The 25,961-nt window shown below is 39.3% G+C and overlaps 1 protein-coding gene across 1 annotated transcript; it reads right to left on the bottom strand.

Moving 5' to 3' along the window:
• Nucleotides 1-1,439: 1,439 nt before the first annotated feature.
• Nucleotides 1,440-25,961, bottom strand: Pgi (glucose-6-phosphate isomerase). The gene is made up of 16 exons (XM_067347136.1): nt 25,746-25,961; nt 25,356-25,449; nt 25,080-25,271; nt 24,935-25,015; nt 24,638-24,853; nt 24,319-24,558; nt 23,933-24,113; nt 23,753-23,871; nt 23,452-23,674; nt 23,106-23,172; nt 22,896-23,017; nt 21,694-21,796; nt 19,391-20,276; nt 3,316-3,541; nt 2,344-2,541; nt 1,440-1,910 (listed from the first exon to the last, which is right to left on the bottom strand). The coding sequence occupies exons 1-16, from the start codon at nt 25,874-25,876 to the stop codon at nt 1,711-1,713; spliced, it is 3,279 nt and encodes a 1,092-aa protein (XP_067203237.1). The 5' UTR covers nt 25,877-25,961; the 3' UTR covers nt 1,440-1,710.

Raw genomic sequence — 25,961 nt, 5'->3', positions numbered from 1 at the left:
ACCGACAGCGGAGATTGCGATACGGCACGAGGGAAATACGAGCGAGAGGGAGGTGGTCGCGTGGCAAAAGCAATGCCCTAAGTCAAGACGACCCACTTACCTGACCCATATCTGTCGCCACCTCCTGCTTTGCCGCTGGCTGCGCCGACCCAAAATCCACCCGTCCGCCACGCCATCGTTCTCCCCTTATCGCTCTCCCCTCCCCCACCCACCCCCCTCGTCATGAGCGTCCATTCTCTTCTTCTCACCCTTTCTGTCTCGCTGCAAAGTCTCCCGGACGCAAAAACAACTGGGAAGGCGATTATCAATGTGACTCGTGTGTCTTTCATCCCTTCGTTCTTCGACCGCCGCCCCGCGCAGAACTCCTCCACCATCGCAACTCTTGTTTTCCTGCGCTCTTCCTCTTTTTCCCTCCCCCCCGCTGGCGGCAGCTTTGTCGCTTCTGAAAAAGTTGAACTCATTACGCAGTGATTTACGGACGAGATAACAGAACCGGACCGCCGGTGACTCGTGGAAGCCGCTTGAATCCGCGCGAGCGGCCTGTAGTCGGAAGCGGAAAGCCCGTTCCGCGCTTCTGTATTTTATTTTGTGCATAGAGCGTGTGAATTCCGTCCTATATTTTATTTTGTTTTAAAAGTGTATTTCGTGAACTCTGCAAAATATGAAGCGCCTGGGGTTTTTGTTTCGTATTTTATTCAAATGTCAAATTATATTCTCTTTTTGCAGAAATATATTTTATCCCGTGAAATTTAGAGAATTTGAGACGCTAATTTTTACATCAAATTTTATTCTATTAATTTTGTTTCTCAAAGATGCGTTTCATTCCATAAATATTGAAAAATTTGAGACATTGCTTTTATTTTTCGGCAAAAAAATTGTTTTACAATTTCCTGCGCGCATGGATGATTTTCAGAATAAAATGTTTATCAAATTAACATTGTTTTTTTGTCGTATTTGTTAATATTTGGTACACTGTAGTATGCCTGAGATTAATCTTTATATTTTTCAGAATTTAATTAAATGTAATAATTAATTAATTTCACTTATCAATTTACTTTCAAATATTTATATAAACAACGCTGATAATATTTTAAACATTGATTACAATTGCAATTTAAAAACTAAAAACATGTAACAGTTTTAATAATGTTCTTAAACAATCGCGCGAATTTCTTTCTCACAAAAAAATGCATTCTCTGCAAAAGCGGATATTCTGCAATAACGATTTTAACAAATTGCGCGCTTGAAGTGGAAAAGAGATAAAAAAAATTTAGGAAAATCACGGAGTTGTCGCGCGATTTAAATGAAGGAGCTTCTCTTGCTTTTTTTACGGAGAGGTATCGCAGTCGCTTACAATATTAATGACGGCAGCGAAAAGGAGAGTGAAAGAGAAGGTAAATTGGAGGAGCCGGAAACGGGCGAGCTGAATTTCAGTCATGTCAAATCGAGTCTTTCAAACATTTTGAAAGAAATTATTTATTTTTATCATTATTCTACTCTATACTTTACATTCATTACATATATTACATATATTACATCCATTATGTATATATTAGTTTTAACATTAACGTTTTATGTTTAGCTTTAACGCTTATTAACATTTAACTCATATTATTACATTATTAACATTTAACTCTATGGCAGTAAGGTGGGGTTGCAGGCAACCTCAGGCCTTCATCTACGCTGCGAAGGCGTAGGGTAAGTTTATCATTAAACCAATAGAAAAATTAACATTATATAAAAACACATAATCGATGACGGACTCGAGCGAGGACACTGCGAGGACACGTTGACGCGACCGATTCGACCGTTGCCGCAGAACAAAGTGTCCTGATCGACGGTGGTGGTCGGCGTCGCCAAGGTGCTGGATGTGTTGGTGCTGGTGTTGCTCGCTTGCGAAACCGGACCATCTAGATCAAGCCAAAGAAAACGTTACATAAGGAACACACAAAAAAAGGATGTAATTTAACTGTAAGAGTTTAGCCAAGAAAATAGAGGAGAAGTAGATGCAAGAGACAAGATAAGAACAATTCTGTTACGTAAAATGAGTTTTTGCCAACAAAAATACAAAGTCACAAAAGAAATTAAATTACAGCATAAATTTGGACGCAGGAAAAATGATAATAGATCCTTTTTGTTAAAAATTCAATTAAAGTTCTAAAAATCCTTCGATCTTTTTTATTAAAAACAAAATTAATTAAAATCCTTTTCACTCTCTTCTTTGCGCGTAAAAATACTTCGACGTTTCGAATAAATTTTTCAACGCGAGTTTTCGAAAGGTTCTCTAACCAATTCGTTGGTTCTGAATCAAGAAGTCAATAAGGGAACTCTTGTCGCACCTACCAGTTGGTTGAGCGGAATCGATGTTACAATGAGGCGCTGTCGGAGGATCGTGAATCTTGCCATGTTTCCACGGTTCTGTACAATTGGCGCAGAGACCAGCCGCTGGGTCGTCCTCAGTACACGAATCGTAGCAGCACTCGCCGGGACTGGCCATCACGGACTTCGCGGCCTGTTCGCCGGTCTCCGGAATTTCCGGATCTGAAATCGTTATTTCTTTCAACGATCTTACGCGTGAACAATCGCCGAGCAGTCGTCGCTCCTCTTTCAAAATTTCGAGAAGCAAATTTGCGAGAGACATCTTTTTTTATAAAGTTTCAAGAGTCGTTATACTATTTTTCAGTGAAGAGAAGAGTTTTGAAAGAGAAGCTGTCGTGCATGTTGAATGCGTGCTATGAAATTATGCAACATAAAATCACACGAAAGTGCTTGTAAAGTCGTCTGCGCAAAGAATCGCAGTTTCGTAAACAATTCAGTGTGAGCAATGGTTTCTACGTGTGCGGGTAACTTCTTATTTCTTGAATGTGATGTTGTCGCGTAGAAGAGTTTAATTGATTAAAGACGAACAAGTTAGTTGGCACGTGCTTGCTGACAACTCGCCAAATTTTCAGACAGTTGTGAAAGGCCAGTTGTCAATTAATTTAAGAGCTCCTTCTAAGAATAATTTTGCAAGAGTAATTGATTGTCTCTTAGAAAAACATTACATAAATCATTAGCAATATATTATCTATTACATCTATCAATTAAATTTATTCTCACAAACACATCAATATACTAAACTTCATTCTCTACTTTAATTTATTTAAAATTTCTTTACGTATCCTAATATTCTTAATTTCTCTTAACATTTCCGCATTAGAGATCCATCGAAATACGAAGAGATTCATGCAAATAGCAAATAGCGATTTCATCAAATCGAACACTTCGACGGTTGTTGGTCTCCTTTTTTTTCTAATTAGGATTTCGTATTTTTACCTCCGCAAAGAAAGGTGGGTTCGCCGGCGTACTGCGTGGAGAGTGCAGGAGCGCGATCGGTCGGAAGTAAGTAAGGGCAACGTTGTTCTACAGCGTAGCAGAAAGATCGGCAGGGCCTCAATCTGCTACTAGCCCAGCTGCCCTTCGAAATTTCGACCGGCGTCGGTTCACTGTCGTGAGCAAAATGAGGGACGAGAGAGCTGCACATCCATTTCCTATACGCCTCCTGCAATCGACATCATCGTGTCTAATTAATAAATTTTTTATGGTGCTGCTCAATGCATGAAATTAATTATCAAAGAGATACGTGCAGCAGAGAGAAAATTGGTAAACTGGACTCTAACTTAACAATTATATTTTACTTTCTGCAAGAAATTTTGCGAATTTTTGACAAATAATGTACAAATTATGATATTGATAATTTAAGACAAAATAAAACATTTCCTGTTTTTCTAAGATAGATTGAATTATTAGCTTACAGGTTACATAAAGTGATGGATTACGTGTAATTGCAGAAATAAGCTTCTGTGATTTCAGTGAAAATTTGCACATTGTGCATTTAGAGCTTTCTGAAGAGCTTCTCTGCATCGAGCCATTTTCTGCCATTCAGGATGCAGTTAATGTAAGCAAAAGCGATAATATTACAAAGCGTAATAAGGAAGCGGGAAATGAGTGAACTAACGACTTAAAGCGCGTTAAGCTTTTATTTCTCTCGGCTTCTTGGCTGGTATATCTCGCTATTAACACGAAGCTTGTGCCACACTGAAGCGGCATGTGCTACCACCGTTTACTTGCAGCTCGATAGAACAGCCACGGTCGTTGAGAAAACAATTGCCCGGAAGACATCCGCTGGCAAGTATCACTTTTGTATGCACACAAAGCAAAGTGGGCGAGCGAGACAAAGAGACTGGAAAAAAAGGATGAGACAAAGAGTCCGGGGGAAAAAAAAGAGCGTGATCTGCACTTCACCGACTTTATCGTCTCAACGTATTAGTAATGCATATCTATCGAATGAGCGGCCCGAATCACACGCGACTCGTCTCTCGACGCTCTTGCTTCCCTGATTACGTCGGTGAAGTAATTTCATAAAATGGTTGAAAAATGATGGTTAAATTGATTTGGAGAAAAAATAGAAAAATAAAATTAACTTGCATTTAATGTACATAATTAAATATTGTTTCCTAATAAAATAGCTCGTAGTTTTACTCTTCTTTTTTCATTCATTTTTCCATCTTGACGTATTATCGTATTCCACTAATATATCTAACATTTTACACTGTCCGAAATGATGCTTCTCCAATTATAAAAAAAAAAAAAAAACGATTAAAAGACTTATCAATTTCCTCCCGAGACGTATTAATAAAAATCTCATCAATCTCACGGTAAGTCAAGTTCGTATAACAAGAGTCACAGAAACTTTTTTCCATCACGTCACGCTTTCGCTTTCCACGCAATGTTAAAAACATCGAGTCACCAAAAGACGGCTTTGCAATGAAAAATTATGTGCCGGAAGTAAAATGTACGGGTCGATGGAATAAATCGTGAGAGCTTTAGTCTATCGCGCGAATAGAATAGAGTAATTTTTCATGCAAACGCGGACAATACATTATGAATAAGACTAATGATGATAGTCGTTTTTATAGAAGTCCGCTGTACGTTCTCTCACGATAAAAATAATTACGATACAAATTAGCGGCAGAAAGTATAAAATGCAAAATGAAATATGTTTAGTGAAGTTAATTTCAAAATGATGACTAAAATTGAAAATCATACATCTGGCTAATAAAACAACAATAACAATGTATTATTTCACAGTAACATTCATCAGAATCGACGGCCACGAGTTATCGTTAACGAACACTAATTTACATTTTCATTTCCTCTTAATATTTTCGTCGATTTTTTTTCGCACGCGAAAGCGCGATACGAGGATACGTCAATACTGACGGCGTCAATATCCTCTCGGCGTCGTGTCTGGTGTAAAGCCGTATAATTGCATTATCTGTATTTTCGACCGTATAATAGGCTTCAACGGGGAATTCCGGTTTTCGCGTCCCGACTAGGTATTACATCGATTATTGGATATTAAGAGCCAGCTCGGCAACCAAACGCCAGGCACGTTTTAATTGAATCGTACTTAGAACTTGACCTCTTAGTGCTCGCCGATTCTCGCACTCCCGTCTGCGCCTAATAACACACTGGTGAGCGAAGTCTTGTTAAGATTCTGCAGAATTTTCACGAATATCCATGGGATCGCGCCATCGGCGATGCATACATGCGAACAGGTATAAACGGCACGTGATGACTGATGGACTAACCGTTTTCCTTTCGGGAAATTCCCTCGTCACTCTTGTCGAAGCTGTCGAATTTAAAACGCAGACACGTTTTCTGCGGCGTCTTCCTACCTCGCAATTTAAATGTCACGCTTTCAGATTGAAATTTTCCAGAATTCTCCGCGCTAAATGTACAAGAAAAATTATTTTCTATTTCTCACATCACGAAAGCGGGCACAATCGTGTCCCTTGATACTGAAATATCAATTATTGACGCCACTGCACTCATCGGAATATATTAGATTGTTCAAAAGATACTTTCGAATTTTTCGATAAAATAAAAACCCGAAGGAATTTTTCCGTCAATAATTATTGTAGTTTACTTCGTAGTTATTTTTTCATTCTCTTGATAAAAGGATGCTAAATAAAGTCTTACACAATAAAAATGCGATCCTGCAGGAGCATAAAAGACTGTCAATATCTCTTATATATGATAATGCATGTGATGTCGCCGGTGCGAAACGTCTCTGCCGAAGAATTTGTTGTTTGGCGACCGCGAAGGAAATTCCTCGCGCATTTTCCGACGGAATCGCGCACACACGCGGAACGCAACAGTTTGCGTGGAACTTCGGGGAAATGTGCGGTCGAATCGAGTTTCACTTCGGCTAGAATGCGGCTCTCTTCAGCTCAAAATTGAAATTGAAACGCGTGTGACGTTTTTAGCAATCGATTAACTACCGCGGGAACGCACTTTCTCTCTCCATCTCGCATTCGAGGTTGAGATTGACACTGTAGCTGCGGTTGTTGGATGCGCATATTATCCGGCTACTGTGTCAAATGAATTAATTGAAATTGATTATGTCACACGAGACACCACGTGTGCGTCGGGCTCGTGTCACGCGCGCAATAAACGTGAACTGCGCGTGCAAATTTTTAGTGAATAGAAACCCTTATCGCTCGTCGCGCGACGAGCGAGAAGCTCCGTTGAAATGTAACACCGCCGTTACGACGGTAAAGTTACAAGAGCCGCGAGTAGGGTGAGGTCTCTTATGAAATTTACGGTCGTGGAAACGTTAATAAAGTTACAATCGCGAACAATTATGGGTTAATGAGTCGTAGTTGCGACGAGTTCAAGCGCTCGAAACTCCGAGATACGGTTTAGCCTTTTGACGCATGCATTTTGAATCCGTTTCCCCCTTTCTCTTTCCTTTTACGCGCCAGTCAATGTAAGTCAATTAATTTCAGAAATGATCGAACGCTAACAGATTAAAATTAAAAAATAAAACTGGAAATTTTTAAAGATATTATATGACCGTTAAATTCGACGATCGTATTGCGGCAAGCGCGCAAGCGATAAACTAAATAAAATATTCGCGAAAGCGAATATTTTGGAATAGGTGCGATAAAAAAGAGCTATTGAATTCGGCTAATTGATAATGAGAACGCGATGAAGCAAAGCGATATTAATTAATTGAAATCAAATAAAACATTTTCATGTACATGCACACCGCGGGGAGGATTTTCGATGAGCCGCGACCGAGTTAAATTAAATCAAAATAATATTGAATATAAAATTAATTTCGCACCTCAAACGCGCTCTCGGCTCTTGTTAGCTCGTAATATAAATTTACGGCAAAATAATATTGTATCGGTGTCAAGATACTCGTGGAAATCGTTTCCATTTAAATTTCAATGAATACCGTGAAACTAATACACGTTTTCATAAAAATAGGATTTATAAATTTCTTTGAGATAATAATAATAATAACACATCGTTTTTTTTATACGTTCTATTACTACAGCAGTGTTCGTTGAAATTGAACTGTGCGTTGTCGAAATCACCATCATTGAAACATCAAAACGAATATCATCTTTCCTTCAGCAAAAATGCCATTTCATAGACGTTTGCGTTATCACCGGCCATCTCGCTGGAGCAATGAAATATTTTAAACAAATTCCACTCGCGCTTGATGCATCCGAGAGAGAGAGAGAAAGAGAGAGAGAGAGAGAGAGAGAGAGAGAGAGAGAGAGAGAGAGAGAGAGAGAGAGAGAGAGAGAGAGAGAGAGAGAGAGAGAGAGAGAGAGAGAGAGAGAAACGCTCGAGAATCGAGTTACCGCCCGAGTCGAAATTTAGCACCTATATTGAACCTTAATCTTTTATTTTGAGGTAGGCATAAGAGAGTCAAAGTAGATGTTATGCATTGTATCGTATGTATATAATAGCACCTACTTTGGCGCTACAATATGTCCGAAATTTCCTTTTTTCCTGCTAAAGCTTCAAAGTAGGGTTTAGTTAAAACCCTCCGTTGACCCGCTTTAGACCCTGAAAATATATAGATTCCTTTTTGCCAGCACTACTTTTATGATATTATCAAGAAATTCTAATGATTGCAAATGTTCACAATAAAGAAAAATACTAACTATAATTTTGATTAACGATAATTTTTAATAGCATACAATTTAAAAATATCATTAATCAATACCATTTAGTTGAATTTTATTATCTTTTGAAAATTTGTAATTATTAGAAATTTCTTGATAATATCAAAATATAATATCAAAATTCAACTATTGAGTATTAATTTCTAATATTTTTAAAAATTCTATGTTATTAAAAATTATCATCAATTAAAATTATATAGTTAGTAATTTTTTTTATTATTGTGAAGATTTTTGCAATCATTAGAATTTCTTGATAATATCATAAAACTAGTGCTGAAAATCCATATACCTTTGTGATTATATTAAAAATATTAAATTAAGATATTAAATATAAAATAAGATACTAAAAACATTACATAATATTTATTGAATTAAATATTATTTATTAAGTATATGTAATACATATAGTTAAGAGTATATTATTAAGTATAGTTATAGACAGAAATATTTATACAGAAAAAGGTCCAAATTAAGACTGAAACGTTTGATAATATTGTATCACTTAATAAAGCAATAATCAAAATACAACCACATTATGCATATTGCTCGTATAGTTTTTCATTCTTATTTGAATTTTAACGAGTACATCTAAAATAGTTAACATTTAATAAAAAAATTAATTTAAAAAAATTTTTTTGCGTTGAATCTTTTTCAGATATCATATCACTATTTTGAAGAAGGAAACGGAAAGGTATCAATATTAATAAAAGTTGGAAATGCAACGAATTAAATATTTTTCTTTATGATTAAACATTATAATAACTTTTATAGGTCGAATTTATCTAGTATATATATATATATATACTAGATAAAAGTTCGAGGTTTAATGGAGGAGTTCTCGCAGTAATACAATCTATTTTGTGAGGCTCTATAGGCTTAAAGTAGTATTTCAACATCAAATTATAGGAGATCAAGTTTTAAAAGAGGAGTTCTAGGTTCTAATTCCGTAAAAATAGGTTCATATAGGCTGTATGAGCATTAAAAGAGACGCTAAATTTCGACTCGGGCGGCGAATTCGCTTCCGAGCTGCGGAACATTTTGATGTCGCTTGGGCGAGGCTCGCGGGCCCCTCTTTTCCATCGGGCGTCGTTTAAACCCCTATCTCGTCGTGTAACGAGGACGGAATGGTGTGTGTGTGTGTGTGCCTAGCTCCGGTCGCCCATGTGAGTACGTGTGTAAACACAGCGAAGAAGCGGGATCGATCGGCGAGAATTTGTGGGCGTCGGCGAAGAAAAAGCGCTTCGCGTATTACGTTTTGTGTCGAAACGTTTTACTTGGCCGACATGTCGGTCCCGATGAGTGTACAGCGCCGTTCGGGTGATCAACGTGATATCACCTTCGCCGATTCCTTTGGCCTGCCGCCAAAATCGAGATATTAAGATAGCACTAGCGATTCACTTCGCGCGAGCGAGCCCGCCGCGCGTTATCGCCGTCTGGAATTTGATCGCTCCTTCGCGAACGTGAACCGCAAATTGAACCTTTCCTTTGCCTTTGCCGACCCCGAAAAGCGTTAACCCTGAAGTTGCCAAAGAAGCCAAGCACTCACTTTACCGATATCAAGAGAAAGAAAGAATCCTTTCTCTCTTTTCCGACACAAAAATAGAAATATTAAAAAATAATCACTCGAAAATAACGTAGACATTTCTTTACAGAGTTTTAAAGAACAGTTTAAAACGTTTATGAAAATCGAAGTAGCGTCAAATAATAATACAGCAGCGCCGAATTATACGGGAAGTAAATTTTTATTAATTAATACGTTCATTCACTTTTATTCATTAGATCAAGTGAGTAATATTCGAACGCTCGCGTAATAACGTGGTAAATTTATGACGGCTATTAGCGGGACTATCGTTGTGAAATAGTGGCGTTGTTAGAGAATAAAACGGGCCGGAAGCGTCGGACATGTAAGACGCTATCGATCAGAGAACGAGGGACAATATATAGAGGAGTTGATGGACGAACGAGGGACCCTCTCCGACCTCAGTGTGTTTTCTTTCATCCGCCGGAAATGCATCAGTGTCAGCTCGGAGGAAGACCATCTATACGTGTCACATGACGTATCGATGTGTCGCAATTTCGTACCGTAATTTTGCCTCCTGCTACATTCTCTTATATAAATTATTTTTGTATTATATTTCACGGTGTGTATATCCTAGATATTACATATCGCGCTTCCTGTCGTCGCGATCGCTGCAGATTCCTCGACAAATCTAAAGTAACGCATTTGCGAACATTTCGTTTTTTTAATGTTAATTTTTCAATATTTCTAACTGAGTTTCCTTTCCCTTACTTTGTTTTTTTTTTAATTACGGCCGAGCGACAATTAATCTGAATACGAGATCGCAGATGTATTTCGAACACATTACGAACAGATTGCGTCAGCTAAGTCGCCGCAATCTTCGGAGTTGACGAATCGATTCAGGATTGTTCGTACTATTCCCGTAGGGACCGCAGCTGCTCCCGACATCCTTGCAGGATTCCACTCGCCGGGATATAAGTAAAAGTTACTTCTTTCTTAGCCGAGTAAATTTTTCGCCGCGAACAGCTCCGGCGCTACTCGGAAACAAAGTTCCTAATTTTTATTGCGGCATGTGTGAGATCAACAAGACCGTGTAAAGGTTCGGCCATTTCCCAAGAGGCTCCTCGCCCGTTCGTCCCCTCTCGAACCGTTCTATAACTCCGCAAATAACAAGCGAGCACACTTGAACGTCAAGAACGTCGTCCGTCTCGCAAGACGTCGTGTTATACTACTGGCAGCCGCTTGCAGTGGAAGAGAGTAAAAACAAGCGGGTGTCAGTAGAGCGACAAGCGCGAGTTCTCCGAAGTTATTTTGCTCCTCGACGCGAAACTCACGCCGTATACTACGGAGTTTATGATTAATATTCCAAAGTAGTGTTAATTAATAAGAAACATTATTAGAATGTAGGGAATTTTAATTAACTTGATAATAATAAAATGTCGCACTTCTGGTTGCTTTTAGCATGACTTTGTGACAGGAATATCGGCTTTTACAGGTAAATTTAGCGTTGAACATAATTAAATACAAAATTCCTGATATATTTCTGAATACTCATTTTATATCGATTAATAATATACTTATTATATTTCATTTTTCTTTGAAAATTGATATTTTCAGCAAATTCTTAGGCTTTGCAACGTTGAAGGTAAATAATTGTTTTCGTAATATCTCTCGCAGTAACTTAAAACAGTGAAAAGAGCACGGTGTCACAAGACTACAACGAGTATTAAGCATCAAACGAATAAATTTTGCTAATGAATTTTAATAAGCGACCGGAGAAATTAAATTCAATAAATATTTCGCAGTGCGCGCGCGCGCTTTTGTCGAATATTAATCTTTTCGCAAGATACCGGCGAATATTAATTTAATTATTCATTTAGCAAGTTTGCATTTTTGCGACAAATGTGTCGAATGATAGATGTCATCTAGCAATATTTAAAGACAACGAATTTGTTCCTACTATATTTAATTTATTCCAAAAGTACTCAATTTTCAACCCTCGCAGGCTTCTAAAAAAACACACACAGTTTTGACGCTTACACAGATCTTTTCGCTCCTGGATTTGTGCTTACGACGAAGAGACAGCTTATCGGGCTTGCGAACGACATGTGCTACGACGCCGGGCGCGAGTTGGCTCTGGAAGAACATCGAGTTCATCGCGGTAATAACGGCGACACACCGGGGTCACATTCGTGTGGCCGCGCGGCCCGTTGCCAAATATCTGAAGTGTCCTCCCTCTCGCACATCCCGGAAGCCAATCCTGGATGAGGAATGGACGCGGCTACCGGCTCGGGCGCGCGTGTACATGCACACGTACACACGCGCACGCACGAGGATGAGCAACGGTCCCGTCGTCTGCGCGCGACAGGCTGCAACTGCATGTATGCATCGGCGATGCTACAAGCAATCGCGCGCACTAACTCGTGGACCTAACAGCGGACACTCTGACGATATCTCCCGTGTGACTTTTTCGCGAATTCACTTACACGTCACGCGACATGTTTTATCCCGCCATCGAGGGAGAGAAAAAATCTGCCGCGATTTGCGGCGGCGGGGAATTTACAATTGTAGTCTGTGTTCAGCGTGGTCAATCTTTTTATTCGCAATACCATTACCGGACCGAAGATAGATACTAAGAGATGTGATTTATCACAAACGATGGATGGGGGTTGGCGTTGCGTTCTCGGTTTATGTTACAGCCGGGGCGTTACTACGCAATACGTCGTAATACACGTTTCAGCGTAGGGCGCAAATTTGGAGAGGCGCAAAATTTTATTGAAGGCACGCAATCATTTTTTAAGTGTCAATAAAATGTAAAAATTGACCGCTCGGTCCGCGATGATCCGCCCGTATCTGACTCAATGCTACCTGCTTGTAAAATTCCGTTTAATCGCGTGGCTGCCAGAAAAGTATGACCTTTCTCTTTTTACAGCACTTTTCTGGAGTAATTTCCAGCGCCTAAGACATTCGCAACGGCTTATAAATAAATCGTATTTATTCATATTTGTGCTAATATTTTACGAAATACACTGGAAAATTATTTGTATTGTGACACGCGTGTACATCGCATTATTATTCACTATTAATTTATTATTCATAAAGATCTGTCGCGATCCGATAATATTCACGATTAAAGCCGATTGCATCAAATCGTAAATCGCGCGAAAGAGCAGTCGTATACATATTTGCATCTGTGTAACACATATACAGATGTGTAATACCGCGTCCTTGATAATTCGCATAAAAAGACTCATAGATTTGCCATTTCGAAGTTGGCGACAAAAGGTATCTCTTAGACAGCTATGCAAATATGCCATTAAAAAAATATGATTTTGGATTCCGCCACCGACTGACTTCACGAAGAGGTCAGCCGCGGCTCTCGAGACGTATATAAATCCTATAAAAATCATATTACCAGTGGACGACCGTAACATTTTGCTTGATATCTATTCAGCGCGGAAATTCGATCTGGTGGCACGTATTCAATCATTGGGGCAGCGCAAGATCGACGATAACGACGCTGTAAAATGATAACGCGCTATCACTGCAACGAGATTTCTCGGCAGCGGAGTCTCGTACGCGGTGCTAAAATAAAAGCTCGGCTCATAAACCTCCATTTGATTGCACACGAACTGCGCCGTGGGAACACGAGGAAGTCTTAGCGATGAAACTGCGACTGATAACAATGCCGGCAACGTTCGTCCGATACGCGCCCGTTGTTAGACGATTCCGCGCAATCAAAATCGAACATAATAAAATGGCTGTTTTTAATCGTAAATCTTTTAATTTAAATATTTTAAAAGATACCGAAATCATTTTTCTTAATAAAGATTCGATAATCTGATAATTAACATGGAAATAATTTATAATCTTGGAAAAATGTGCGATAATGCAAGTAACGTGTTTAAACGTTTATAAAAACGCGATAATTTGACGTGACGCATTAGCATTTCGCACGGTTGCCAGATTTAATTATTTTGCGCTTGAATTCGTTATCGATTTCTCTCAAAATAGAAAAAAAAAAAAAAAACAGAGTGTGATTCAGGACGAATAAAATGACTTATAAATCCACGTTTCCTGCCCGACCACAATTTTATTGTCGTCGACGTCACGCTTACGATTCGGATTTTGATCCCTCACTGCGGTTAACTAGACTTTAGCACGCTATACTACTGATTTGACGTGATTTAAAGACGATTCGTAGGATTAACATCGCTTTAAGTACCACACGAACGACCTGTTTATATAATTAATTCTAGATTATCGCCAAACGGAAAATCTGCGGAATGTGGAGTTTCATCATTTCTGGAAGTCAATTTTTACAAGATAGAATTGCGTTAGAATTGCTCGGGTCATTTTTACAGTCGTTTAAACATGTTCTTTGCATTATACTCGTAAAAATCTATCGAGGATATATCAGGATATATATATACTGAAACAATTGATAATAATTATATTATAATAATCATATATGATTATTATAATATAATTATTATCAATTGTTTCAGTCGCCCTCAGACGTAAAATATCTGTCATCAAATGTCGCGAATAAAGCTCTTTTTCTCGGACTAAGGCTGTTTTCCGAGTTTATTAGATGGAAAATTATGTTATCGCTGAGGAAAAAAGCGACAAAAAATTTTAAAGCTCTCGGACGAGTGAATTGTCCCGCTCGTTTCAGATTACGTGACAGAGAGATCGAGCGCGAGTGAGAAATTCAAGGTAAGTGGATGCTCATAAACAGCCGGGTTAAAGCGGCGTTAGTCGTGACGAGAATCTCTCGCGTAATTCTCCCGAGATTGAAGAGATCCCGAATCCCAGGCGTGCGCCCGCGCGCTTCAATCGATGTCGCATCCTCCGCGAACCAGGGCGCATCCCACCGGTTAAACCGAGGTCCCTTCGCGATATCACCGTCCTGTCCGTCTTTAACTACACCGGGCAATCAGGCCGGAATTACGCCTAACAAACAACGCTCTGTCCGCCCGTCGCGCTGATTAAGCGAAGAGAGAGGTGATTGACGAATCTCACGGCGCTTTGATTTCTCCGCTGCTGGATTACGTCGCGATTAATTAGAAGACTAATAAGCGGCATTTATGTTCTCTTCTTATATCCGAACAGCCAATCAAAGCAAACAATCGTTTTCCTTGGAAATAAAATTATCACCAAAAAATCGAAATTTGATCTACTTTAAATATTGTTTTCCGTTAAAAGAAGCGACAATCTTTCTTTTTTTTTATAAACATAATAATACGCTTCTGAGGAGTATATTTGATTGAAATAAAAATATCGCAAAAATGCGTTCAAAATAAGTCGACGGCACTAAACTCGATTAAAATCATTGTTTTTTCCACCCAATTTGAACTTAAAGATCGCGTCGTCCTTACGTATATTTGAGCTATTTTAACCACTTGACCTACACGCTTTCTCCCGATTGCTCGGGCCATAGTAAACAGGAAGGTCGGTCGCGCGTTGAAGTACCACGAGTCAGACTCGTGCTTATTGCTTAGGGACCAAATTCCTTACCACGAGTCTTACTCGTGGTTGTAGGCCAAAGGGTTAAGCTGTGCGCGAATCCAACCGCCATTCTCCTACTCCGCGGGAGAGTCCAAGAATGTTTCGGTTTATATATCACTCGGACGCTTGAATGCGACGGGTTACTTTAAAAATGTACGTATATGCATACATAAGACCGGGCTGGCTTACCGCTTGACCTTTGTCACTCGCGCGCAGTCACGCTCGTATGTGTGTGTATGTGTGTGTGTGTGTGTGTGTATGAATTTCGCGGAATAATTCAGCTGATAAACTCGCGAAATAGCTCGAATTATCGAATTATCTCCGTCCTGCACATGTTAACATGCACATTTATTTAAGGCAGGCTCTTGAGTCTTGCCGCTAAATTAGGACGTCTAGAATAAGCGACTAAAATACATATTTAGTAGTTTACATTAAAGTATAACTAAATGTTTCTCGAGCAATATTTGCACCTACGACCCGGATGCTTTCTACAAATAAAAAAAAAATGCAATATGTAGTTACCGCTGCCGCGAGCATGAAAGTTAAAAAGTATTGGCACAAGTTGAAGAATACCGAGAGATGCCGTTCTTGCAATTAAACCCACCTTATAATTGAATTTCGCCGATGAAATTTTTCATCCCGACGATGTTTCATCCAGCAACCTCTTGTAAACTTTCACAATGAAAGCATTTTCACAATAAATCTGTTCGCGAAACTTCGCGACGCGAGGTAAAAATCGTACGGTTATATGCATTTAGCCCTCGGAAGAAACTTGAGCTGCTTAACGTGCGCGTAGACTTTCGAACGGAGGCTGTCGCTCGTAAGTCGGAAAACTGGGTTTATTTGTCCGCGCGGAAGTTTTCTTTAATAAAAATCGCATTTGTAGCTCGTAAAAATTCTCATTTGCAGAATATTTTTGCAATTTTCGTTACTTCGGTGAAAAACTTTGTTAAATCCGGCTATTATAAGTTTACACAAGTGAAAATAATTTAATAATTAAGTTAAAAAAGATACATTCCAAAAGAGCGGATTAGAATATCATTTCGCGAATGGTATTGAAATATTTTTATTAAAATAGCGGTAAAATCGTCGCCAATGTCCTTCGGATCGGCTATGATGCTTCACGTACACACAGAATTATATTAAGCCACCGCTGGTTACCTCGTCGATTCAATAAATATGTGATCGCCACTGGGCACGTAACCCGCATGTAATATCCTCTCCGCGATGCCAATAACAGTTTATATCATAATTTTCTCATCTTTTAAGATGACGACGCGGGTAGGATCGTGTCATAATAGAATATCTCTGCTCGAGGGAGGGCTACTGCTATGAATCTCTCTCTCTCTCTCTCTCTCTCTCTCTCTCTCTCTCTCTCTCTCTCTCTCTCTCTCTCTCTCTCTCTCTCTCTCTCCCTCTCTCTCTCTCTATCGTCGCTGAGCGGCTTCTGCAAAACGAGAATGAGGATGAAAAGGCAGCGGGAGCGAGCTTTATTAATGTCGTCCTGCGAGCGCCTTGCCGAGTGTAATATACGAAAGTACAGTCGCCTGTAAACAATTTCGTCACTTTCCATGCGCGCTGAACGCGGCGTGATTAATGAACGTGCACGTTAACGATATTTATCCCGTGAAAGCATTATTATTCACATTCTATACGAAAAACTAAATATTATAATAATCAAATAATGACGAAAAAACTGAGAGTCGCAAGTACGCATGCTTTTCACGTAAAATATAGATAATATAACAAAGAGTAAAAAATACGAGCAAAAATAACGTTGTTGAATGAAATTAACTTTGCTCTTTGTAAAATAATTGTATCCATTTCCCAACCAATTTTATAACACCTTGTTACGAAACAATTGATATCATTCTCGCGCAATCGGAGATGTTTCATTCACGCCAAAAATAACGCAATAAACAATTAACGCGATTGAATCTCGTTAGCTAAACTGTGTTTTGCAGGAACGTCGGCGCAGGCAAATCTGGCGAAATTCACTTGGCACGCCGGCCGCAGGAAATAAGATCATCTCGCTCGGCGAGAAGAGGAAACGGGACAAGGAAGGAGAAGTAAGAAGAAGAAACGCCGGCGATAAATTAAATCCATTTTTAAGAGCCAACGCTAAAAACGGTTATTAGCACTGATTGTGAGGGAATTCGTTTACCACGAACGCATTCTGCACACGTCGCAATGCAGTTTGCCAATAGCGATGCGATGTCCGAAACTAATTTCGAAACTAATAAAATTAATCCACGTCTCGATTTCACGTTGCGGACAAAGTGAATTAAACAGACAGGGATATTGCGTTCGCTGCAAACGCTCCGCATAATATTTTTATAATAATATCCGAATATCGGGATGTAAATTAAAGCGAACAAACACGTCGAATACGCGCGATTCATTTCTTTCGCGTGATCATTTTTCTCTTCGCACGTCGCATATATGTTTGGCCCAAATAATTATATCGGCAGTTTTGTTGTATTCGCGACAGGACGAATTAATTTAATCGAGCGCAATTGAAGAGGCGAGCGCGATTCGACAAACCGCACCGTTTCCATTCGCGATTGCGCTCGCGCGCGGTAAAACTACAAATTGAAGTTCACGCCGAAATGAACGAGGACGCGAAGAGTGGAGTGATCATATGATATCGATGATGAATGATTGGTTCGCTGGTCGCGCGGCATTATTCTCACGTAAATCGCAACTGCGAACGAATAATGCGCGCTCGTATTGCCGCTCATTGTGAGTTTGCACGAACTCCGGCGCTTTTGTGCACAAGTGTCGACAACGATAACGCGAACAATGTGGGAAAGCGGAGAAAGATGGACGTACTCTTGTCTGGAAATAGTTTTGACGGCTGCTGAATGAACCGGGCCGCGATCGCTAAGCGGCAATTTATGCGACATTAGTGTCGGCCGGATGAGGGAGAAACACCTGTTCGTTAACTCCTTCGACGCCGACGACAATGACAATGTGCTCGCTTTCCAAGGCGCACGCCTACGATTTACCATTCTCGTCGCCTGGAAATTAGTCCCGTGCGTCGTAAACGCCGGGACGTCTATCGACAGCGTGAGACAAGTAATTCGTTTCGCTGCCGTTAAGGACCCTCGGAAATTACGCGCGCGAGAGGGTTATCAATATATTATAAAAATCGAAGGGAGGATCTTGCGCGTTTTCTAGAACACGATCGACTTCTGGAATGGTTCTCACAATTTCATATTAGCTTTTCGACATCGATTTTAGTTTCAAATTTGTAATTGCCAAGTAAGCAAATTACTTTAATTCGAAATGATTTAATGCGAACAAATAACTTCATTAAATGACGAATTGCGATTGTAAAATTGAGACTACACTTGAGACAATTTTGAATATAAAATCGGATTATGAAAACCGTTTCAGAAGCCGATTTGTGCTTCTTCTTGCTGGAAAGCATTCTTTGATATTACTTTCTTATATCTCTTAAATTTATTTTATTCAATTTAAAGCGTGACTGCGCGACTCCGTGTATTTCGAGATTTATGTGTCCTGAAGATAAATGCACACGCAGAAATCTACGCGCGTTTAGAAACATTGGCGGAAACTTACGTTATCCGCGAGATCTGCGCTGGATATTCAGATTATGAAACTTAATGAACGCGTTGGATTGTGATACGTAACGTTTCGCATAATTCGCGCGTTCACTGAATAAAGCCGAATGGCGTGAAGCACCGCGAAACCGTTTACTCTTTACTTTCCTTAGCTACGGTAAGAAAACTGACAACTTGAGGAGATGCTGCGAGTAAATTTACTGTGCTCTACATTAAACGTGGTATTGCGTGATCATAAACTTCCGAAAGTGGTCTACAAGAATTTTCAACAACTTGGCTCGCGCCGAAGGTTGCGCTGCGATGTATCACGCAAAACTCTTTCGCCTTCTAGTCGACGAGCAAATTAACATGCGCACTAATTGCTCAATTGCTCACAAATTACCGCATACGAATCGCGCGCGGATCGTTTATTTGGAAAATGCCATGAAATCAATTTCATGAATCATGAATTTCAATGAAATACGAATGCAAACTCTGACAGAGAATACAATGTGAAAAGGATTTTCACGATAAGATTTCTCGAAGCAGCAAACATTTTGCAAAATGTAAAAATTGTCGGACGTAGAATGCTGCTATTCTCGAGTCGCGCTATTAAAATCCTCAAATGCCCGAGCTCGAGCGAATTATGCGTGTGTCGCTCTACTTTCGTTTGCGGCAGCGCGTGCAAAGCGGATGAATCATGCTCGAGGGTCTGGACAACCCTCTCCGTGCATTAAGAGAGTGAGAAAAATGCTGAGACTCACCCTGCAATGCGAGCAGGTGTGGACGACAGAATACGTCTGGCGGCAGTCAAAGCGTCGCATTATCTCCTCGAATTCGCAGTGCAGTCTCGCGGCCATGGCGTCGACGACGAGGAGCTTCTCCAAGGCGTTCTCGCATCTCCAGCCGCCGTCGAGCACGTCCTCGAGCGGACCGTCTTTCCCCGGCGCCAGGGCGTTGACCACCACGTGCTCGCAGCAGTGCCGCAGACGCAGCTTCCTCAGACGCTCGAATCGGATCTTCCTCGAGCCGGCGCTCAGGCAAATGTTCCTCTTGTGCGACTCGTCGAGGTACAAAAAACACTGGTCCGTCCGCACACCTGCCTTCTCCTCGTTCCCGCTTCCACGCCTCGTCCGCGACGTCGTCCTAGTTTTCGCGTCGCCGAACCCCGCCCTCTCGATCGCCTCGCGCCGCGAACGCGACGTTTTCGTATTCTTACACGGCGTCGGGCAGTGCCTGGATATGTCCACCGGGTCGCAGTTGCCGCGGAGGTCCTCCGGCTCTGGCCCCGCCAGATCGCAGGCCGACAGCCAGGGATTAATCTGATTCAGTCCCCAGGAATATTCGACGTACGGATGAACGGGCTTCTTCTCCGGCTGGTGATACTGGTACTGGCCGTGGCTACGGTCACCGCTCTGCTCGTACTGGAGCTCGTCCACGTTCGGCCGCGCGTTCGACGACTTGGGCTCCTCCCGTTGCACGGAGTCCGAGAAGGTCGGGTTTCGTGCGAAGGTGGAGACGAGGTGATCCGAGGGACTAGTCGAGCACAGCAGGGGCCACGCCAGAAGACACAGCGCGAGCAGCAGCGGCCTGTAGTAGCTCCTGCGTGCATGCAGCTTGTCCCCTGTCCCTCTTCCTCCACCTCTCCTCCTAGCAATTAGTTTTTAGAATCGGGTAGTGCGATAACACGTGTTATCACTACCCGATTCTAAAAACTAATTACCATTTTGCCCTACTACATAGTTTTTGTTCCTTCTCTCGTCCCGGTTCGTTAAACGTTACTACACGCCACTCCACGGCACTTCACTCACACTTCAGTAACCACTTCAGTTGTTAGATTTTCGATGTCGCATCGCACTCGACCGATACGCGACCAGCAGTATTACACGCGACTTTTCCACACGTTCGCACGTACGATTTAAAGTGCCACCCAACCGATTTCGTTCATCTTTCATGCAATTAATCGGAATCGCTCCACTTTTCTTTTCTGCGGCGCTCGCCCCGCGTGCAGTCCCGGATAAGACGACGAGCTGTGTCCTAGTTTCTTAAATTTAATCGTTCGTATCTTTGTCTTTCGCGCACTAAACGGATGACATCCGACCTCGTCGATGGAACGGCTGCGACTGCTGTTTCAATCATCCCCGAGTGTGCTACAACGCCAGCGATGCTGGCGCTACAGTGGCTTCATAAGATAAGGGTGAAGTTGGATATTTCCTGTAACACATTATCAATTAATTATGTGTACTGACGACAGATTATACAAAAAGAAATCAAAAGGCGACGGAAATTTATCTAAAACAACATGCATTTGAGAAAGAAATATAAGTATAAAGATAATTTCAATTTTCAAAATATTCACACTTGCATTCAATAAAAGTGGTAAAATGTAGTAAAAAGTAGTAGATGAACAAAATAACCCTGGTGCATAAATTAAATAATTTACAATTAATTATTATAGAATAATCCATTATATACTTCTTATTCTAAGAGCATTCGTTCCGCATTGAATTAGCATAATCGACGTAGATTCACGGAAAGCATTAGAGAATCGATTCTTTAAAGCTCGAAATATTCGACTCTTAATATTTTATTAGCGGCTTACTTTCGCTTGTATAATGTTTAAAACATTTGCAATCTTTTAGAAATCTTAAAAAAGCTATGTGAATTGTTTCGGAATTCTTCTGCAACAATTAAATTTGATAATCAACACTTAATATTTAATTATCGGCTTACTTTCAATTGATTTTTATATTTTAAATATTAACAGTCTCTTATCAAACTTAAATAAGTAAATTATATTTTTAAATTTCATCCTTTTAATTCCATTAAAATCGATCCGAAATCGAATGTACGAAGAGATTGTAGTTTACATCTGTCGGAAATTGGAGATTTGAAACTTAATATTTAATTAACGGCTTACCTCTAATTAACTTTTTGTATCTTGTTAAACTTTGATAATCCTCTAGAAATATTTAACATTACGCCGTAGTTACTTTGGAAGATTACAGAAATCGACAAGGGCAGATTTGATGTAAAAAAACCAACAATCGTAGTTATTGCTGTCTACAATCTATAGTCCAAAATGATCGGTATTAGGAGAGTAGGTATCAGGAACACAGAAACGACAAGAGGTGGTGGAAGTGGCGGTCCGCGGAGTGTATCTTCAAAAACTGCAGAAGATATATAGGAATATTAAAAGAACGTTTATTCGAGTAAATGTATACAAAAATAAATATCTAAAAACCTTTAAAGACAATCAAAAGAAACATCGAATGTTCTGCTGAGGTAATATTATATTGTAATGCATTATTGATTTTACAATATTTCACCCAAATAACTTTTATATTATCCGGATTAATAGTACCATCTACATCTCTAAGTGTACAAGAGACGTTCCAGATTAGATTAAATATAATTTAACGAGTTAAACATGATCTCGAGTCATTTTCATAATTAAATTTTCTGATTCACTGCAGTCGTATCGAATTGATATTAATGACGAGAAATCGTATAATCATGTAAATTTCTTTGTGCTATATATACTATATACATACGCTATATACAGGGTGTCCGGTAATTGCTAAATCGCCTCTTGGATGCAGGTAGTGCGGGTAGAACCGAGTAGAAAAGTCCTCTACCGTTTTGCGATTTCCGTAATAATTAATGAGAAATTAATTAAAGATTGGCTAATTTGCGCGAATCTAAGCGCGCGGCGAGAAGAGACAGCCCATTGTTACGTGATCGCTAGGACGCAAGGATCTAGCCTTACGCACCGCTCGTATGTTGCCGTTGACATTTGTAGAACGCTCCTCCTAACGCTTCATTGCGCGCCTAGTAACCAAATAACAGTGGACCGCCATGGGTCTCTTCTCGCGCTTAAACTTGCGCAAATTGGTAGATATTTTTAAACTCATTCCACATTAATTATTGAAGATCGCAAAATAGAGGACTCTTTTACTCGGTTTAACCCGCTCTACCTACACCCACGAGTTGATCTAGCAATTACCGGACACTCTGTATAAATAAATTTTCTTTTGCATATTATAATTCGTACTAACGTCACGATCCAATATTGTTGCAGCGAGAGATCAGAAACTTGGAATAAAAATGTCAAATTGTAAATTTTTTTGGCTATCGCAAATTTTTCATCAATTATATAGATTATATACATTAAACTCTGATACGATAATGCAACTTGGAACTATTTATACTTGGCTATACCTTTTTTTGAACAATTTATGACAGAGTGCGTCACTAAGTAAGTATTTTAGACTTTATGACGTTTAGCGAATGCTATCAGGCCGTTAGTCGACGAATCATGCGTTGTGATAGTTTCTGCACTCGCCAACTCTGGTTCAATGGCTTTAGCCAACTGTTTTCCCAGCTCCACACTGTATACAAAAACATTAATTTTAAATGGTCATATTTCTATCTATTAGCAAAAGAATTTAGATTTCGAAATACAATGAGTTTTCTTACCCCCACTGGTCATAAGAGTTTATGTCCCAAATTATGCCCTGTACAAAGATTTTATGTTCGTACAGCGCTAAAAAAGAACAAAAATAAAAATTTATAATTATTATTTACACGATTATGCTTAGAATATAGTATTCAATAAATCATGATACAAATAATGAGATTATTCCTTGTAAAAAAACAGATAAAATATGTGAAATAAATTTTTTTCAACTAATTGAATTTTAGAAAATAATTTCAAAATATGAAAATAGTATGCATTATATTAATATTTGTTTTTTTTTTTTAAATAAAGATTAACGTTGTTGGTAACTGTATGATTTAGATAGATTAATAATAAGATATTTACCAATCAAAGCACCAAGAATGAAGGGTGTTAATTTCTTTATTACAATGCTGTTTGTTGGTCTGTTTCCTTCAAATATTTTATGCGGTAACAGCGCGTCCACTTTTTCAGCGCTCAGTCCCGATTTTTGCAATTCAGCTCGAGCCTCGTTCTCGTTTTTGCCTTTCATTAAAGCTTCCGTTTGCGCAAAGAAATTAGCAAGTAAAATTGTATGATGCGGAGGAATCTGCAGCAAGTAAACACTTTTATAAGTAAATGAGTAATAACAGGCAAAAAGCGACGCTATGAAAAATTGCAGCGTTACCTGATTTTGAGTCTGAACGGGAATTATGAAATCTGCTGGCACAAGTTTTGTACCTTGGTGCAACAATTGATAAAACGCATGTTGTCCATTAGTGCCTGGCTCTCCCCAAACGATCGGTCCTAAGAATAACAAGTTTCAATTAGTTTAGAATTCATATCTCATACATATTGTAAGACATACCAGTGGAATAATTTACAGTCTTCCCGGAACGAGTAACATATTTTCCATTACTTTCCATATCGCCTTGTTGAAAGTAAGCGGCAAATCTATGTAGATATTGATCATACGGTAATAGTGCGTGCGTTTCAGCCTTGTAAAAATTTTGATACCATACGCCGAGCAAAGCCAATATAACAGGTATCTGAAAATATTGGAAAATAGATTATTGAAAGCTCAATTAAGTCAATTAACTTTTCCAAGTTGGAATACAAATATAAACTTGACGCGCTGATAGAAAAATATAAAAATTACTCAGAAAACACGAGTTTTTAAATATATATTATGATTTTTTAATTGTTCAATTAATTCCTAATTTTTGTTAGTTTATTTATACTCGGTGTATTTACATTTTTCTCCAATGGTGCTGTGCAAAAATGTTGATCCACAAAGTGAGCCCCACTTAAAAGCTTCTCGAAATTCTCGAAGCCAATTGACAGGCAAATCGACAAGCCAATAGCTGACCACAGCGAGTAACGTCCACCAACCCAATCCCAAAATCCAAACATATTTTGCACATTGATACCAAATTCTTTAACTTTTTGTTCGTTCGTAGACAATGCTACAAAATGACGGGCCACTGCAGAATCCTACACAATTTCAAGAAAAAACAATATCAGACAGAATTCAAACATAAGTAGTGCGTTAACTTTTGATTCATGTGCTTACATCTTTCAATGCCTTCAACAGCCATTGTTTGGCAGTAGTTGCGTTGGTAATAGTTTCCTGTGTGGTGAATGTCTTGGAAGCTATTATGAACAAGGTTGTCTCTGGATTAAGTTTCTTGAGAGTTTCGGCTATGTGAGTACCATCTATATTGCTGACGAAGTGAACCCTCGGTCCAATGCTGTACGCTTTTAAAGCTTCAGTTACCATAAGCGGACCCTGTTGAAATTTAAATAAGTATCAAATATCTTAAATATAAGAATAATTATAACAAAAAGAAAAAACTTTTGTACAAATTACCAAGTCAGAACCACCAATTCCGATATTGACAACATCTTCGATAGGTTTGCCAGTAAATCCTTTCCATTGTTTCGTCAATACCTGCAGATGAACATATATTATGTATCAAGATATGTCACACTAATGAAACAATCGATAGACTTACCTCATTTGTGAAACTCTTCATGTGCTCCAACACTGCATTGACATCAGGCATTACGTCCTTTCCATCTACTAATACCGGTGCATTGCTCCTGTTACGCAAAGCAATATGCAAAACTGCTCTATTTTCTGTGAAATTAATCTTCTCGCCATTGAACATAGCATCTCTCGCAGTTTCTACTTCTCGTGCACGTGCCTAAGAATGATTCATACATGAATAAAATAGTAAAATTAAAACTTCATAAATATTACTAAAACAAAGTCGAAACCAAATTCATACCAAGTTGAATAACAATCCAAGTATTTCTTCGTTAATCCTATTCTTGGAATAATCCAACAAAATTGGTCCATCTTCTGGAGTAGCGAGTTCCAAACTATTTAATAAAAGAGCTCCACAATTATTCATGCATACTTTTTTGTAAATTTAAACTTTAATTCAACTTCGCAAAAATTAAAGGGCTGCATTCAGAATTATAATGTAAGAGATCATTGCTTTACACTCAATATTTCTGACAATTTAGAAAACAAAATTTTTTTACTTACTAAAAAATTCTACATATAACAAAATAATCGTGAAATATTCAGCACATATGCAATGACCTTTTATGTAAGTGCAAGAACTTTTGAAAGGTCATGTCAAGGTCGCGTTTAAGGTGAACCGAGAACATACCTAAACTTTTCGAAGCGTTTAGGGTCTTGCTGGAACATACTGTATATGTTAATTTTCGAGCCATTGCTGTTGAAGTACTGTTGCAATTGATTCCACGTAGGTTCACTAGACAACTCCGCCTTGGGTTTCATTTTTCAATTTGAGGAAGTCGCGCGTAACCCTCAAGAACGAGATCCGTCTGCACAGTCACGTCATATATGTGCATACATATATAAC

This window comes from Linepithema humile, chromosome 1 (assembly GCF_040581485.1).
Source record: "Linepithema humile isolate Giens D197 chromosome 1, Lhum_UNIL_v1.0, whole genome shotgun sequence".
NCBI classification, from domain to species: domain Eukaryota; kingdom Metazoa; phylum Arthropoda; class Insecta; order Hymenoptera; family Formicidae; genus Linepithema; species Linepithema humile.
Note: the sequence above shows the minus strand (reverse complement) of the source record. Positions and strands in the feature narration are given on the sequence as shown.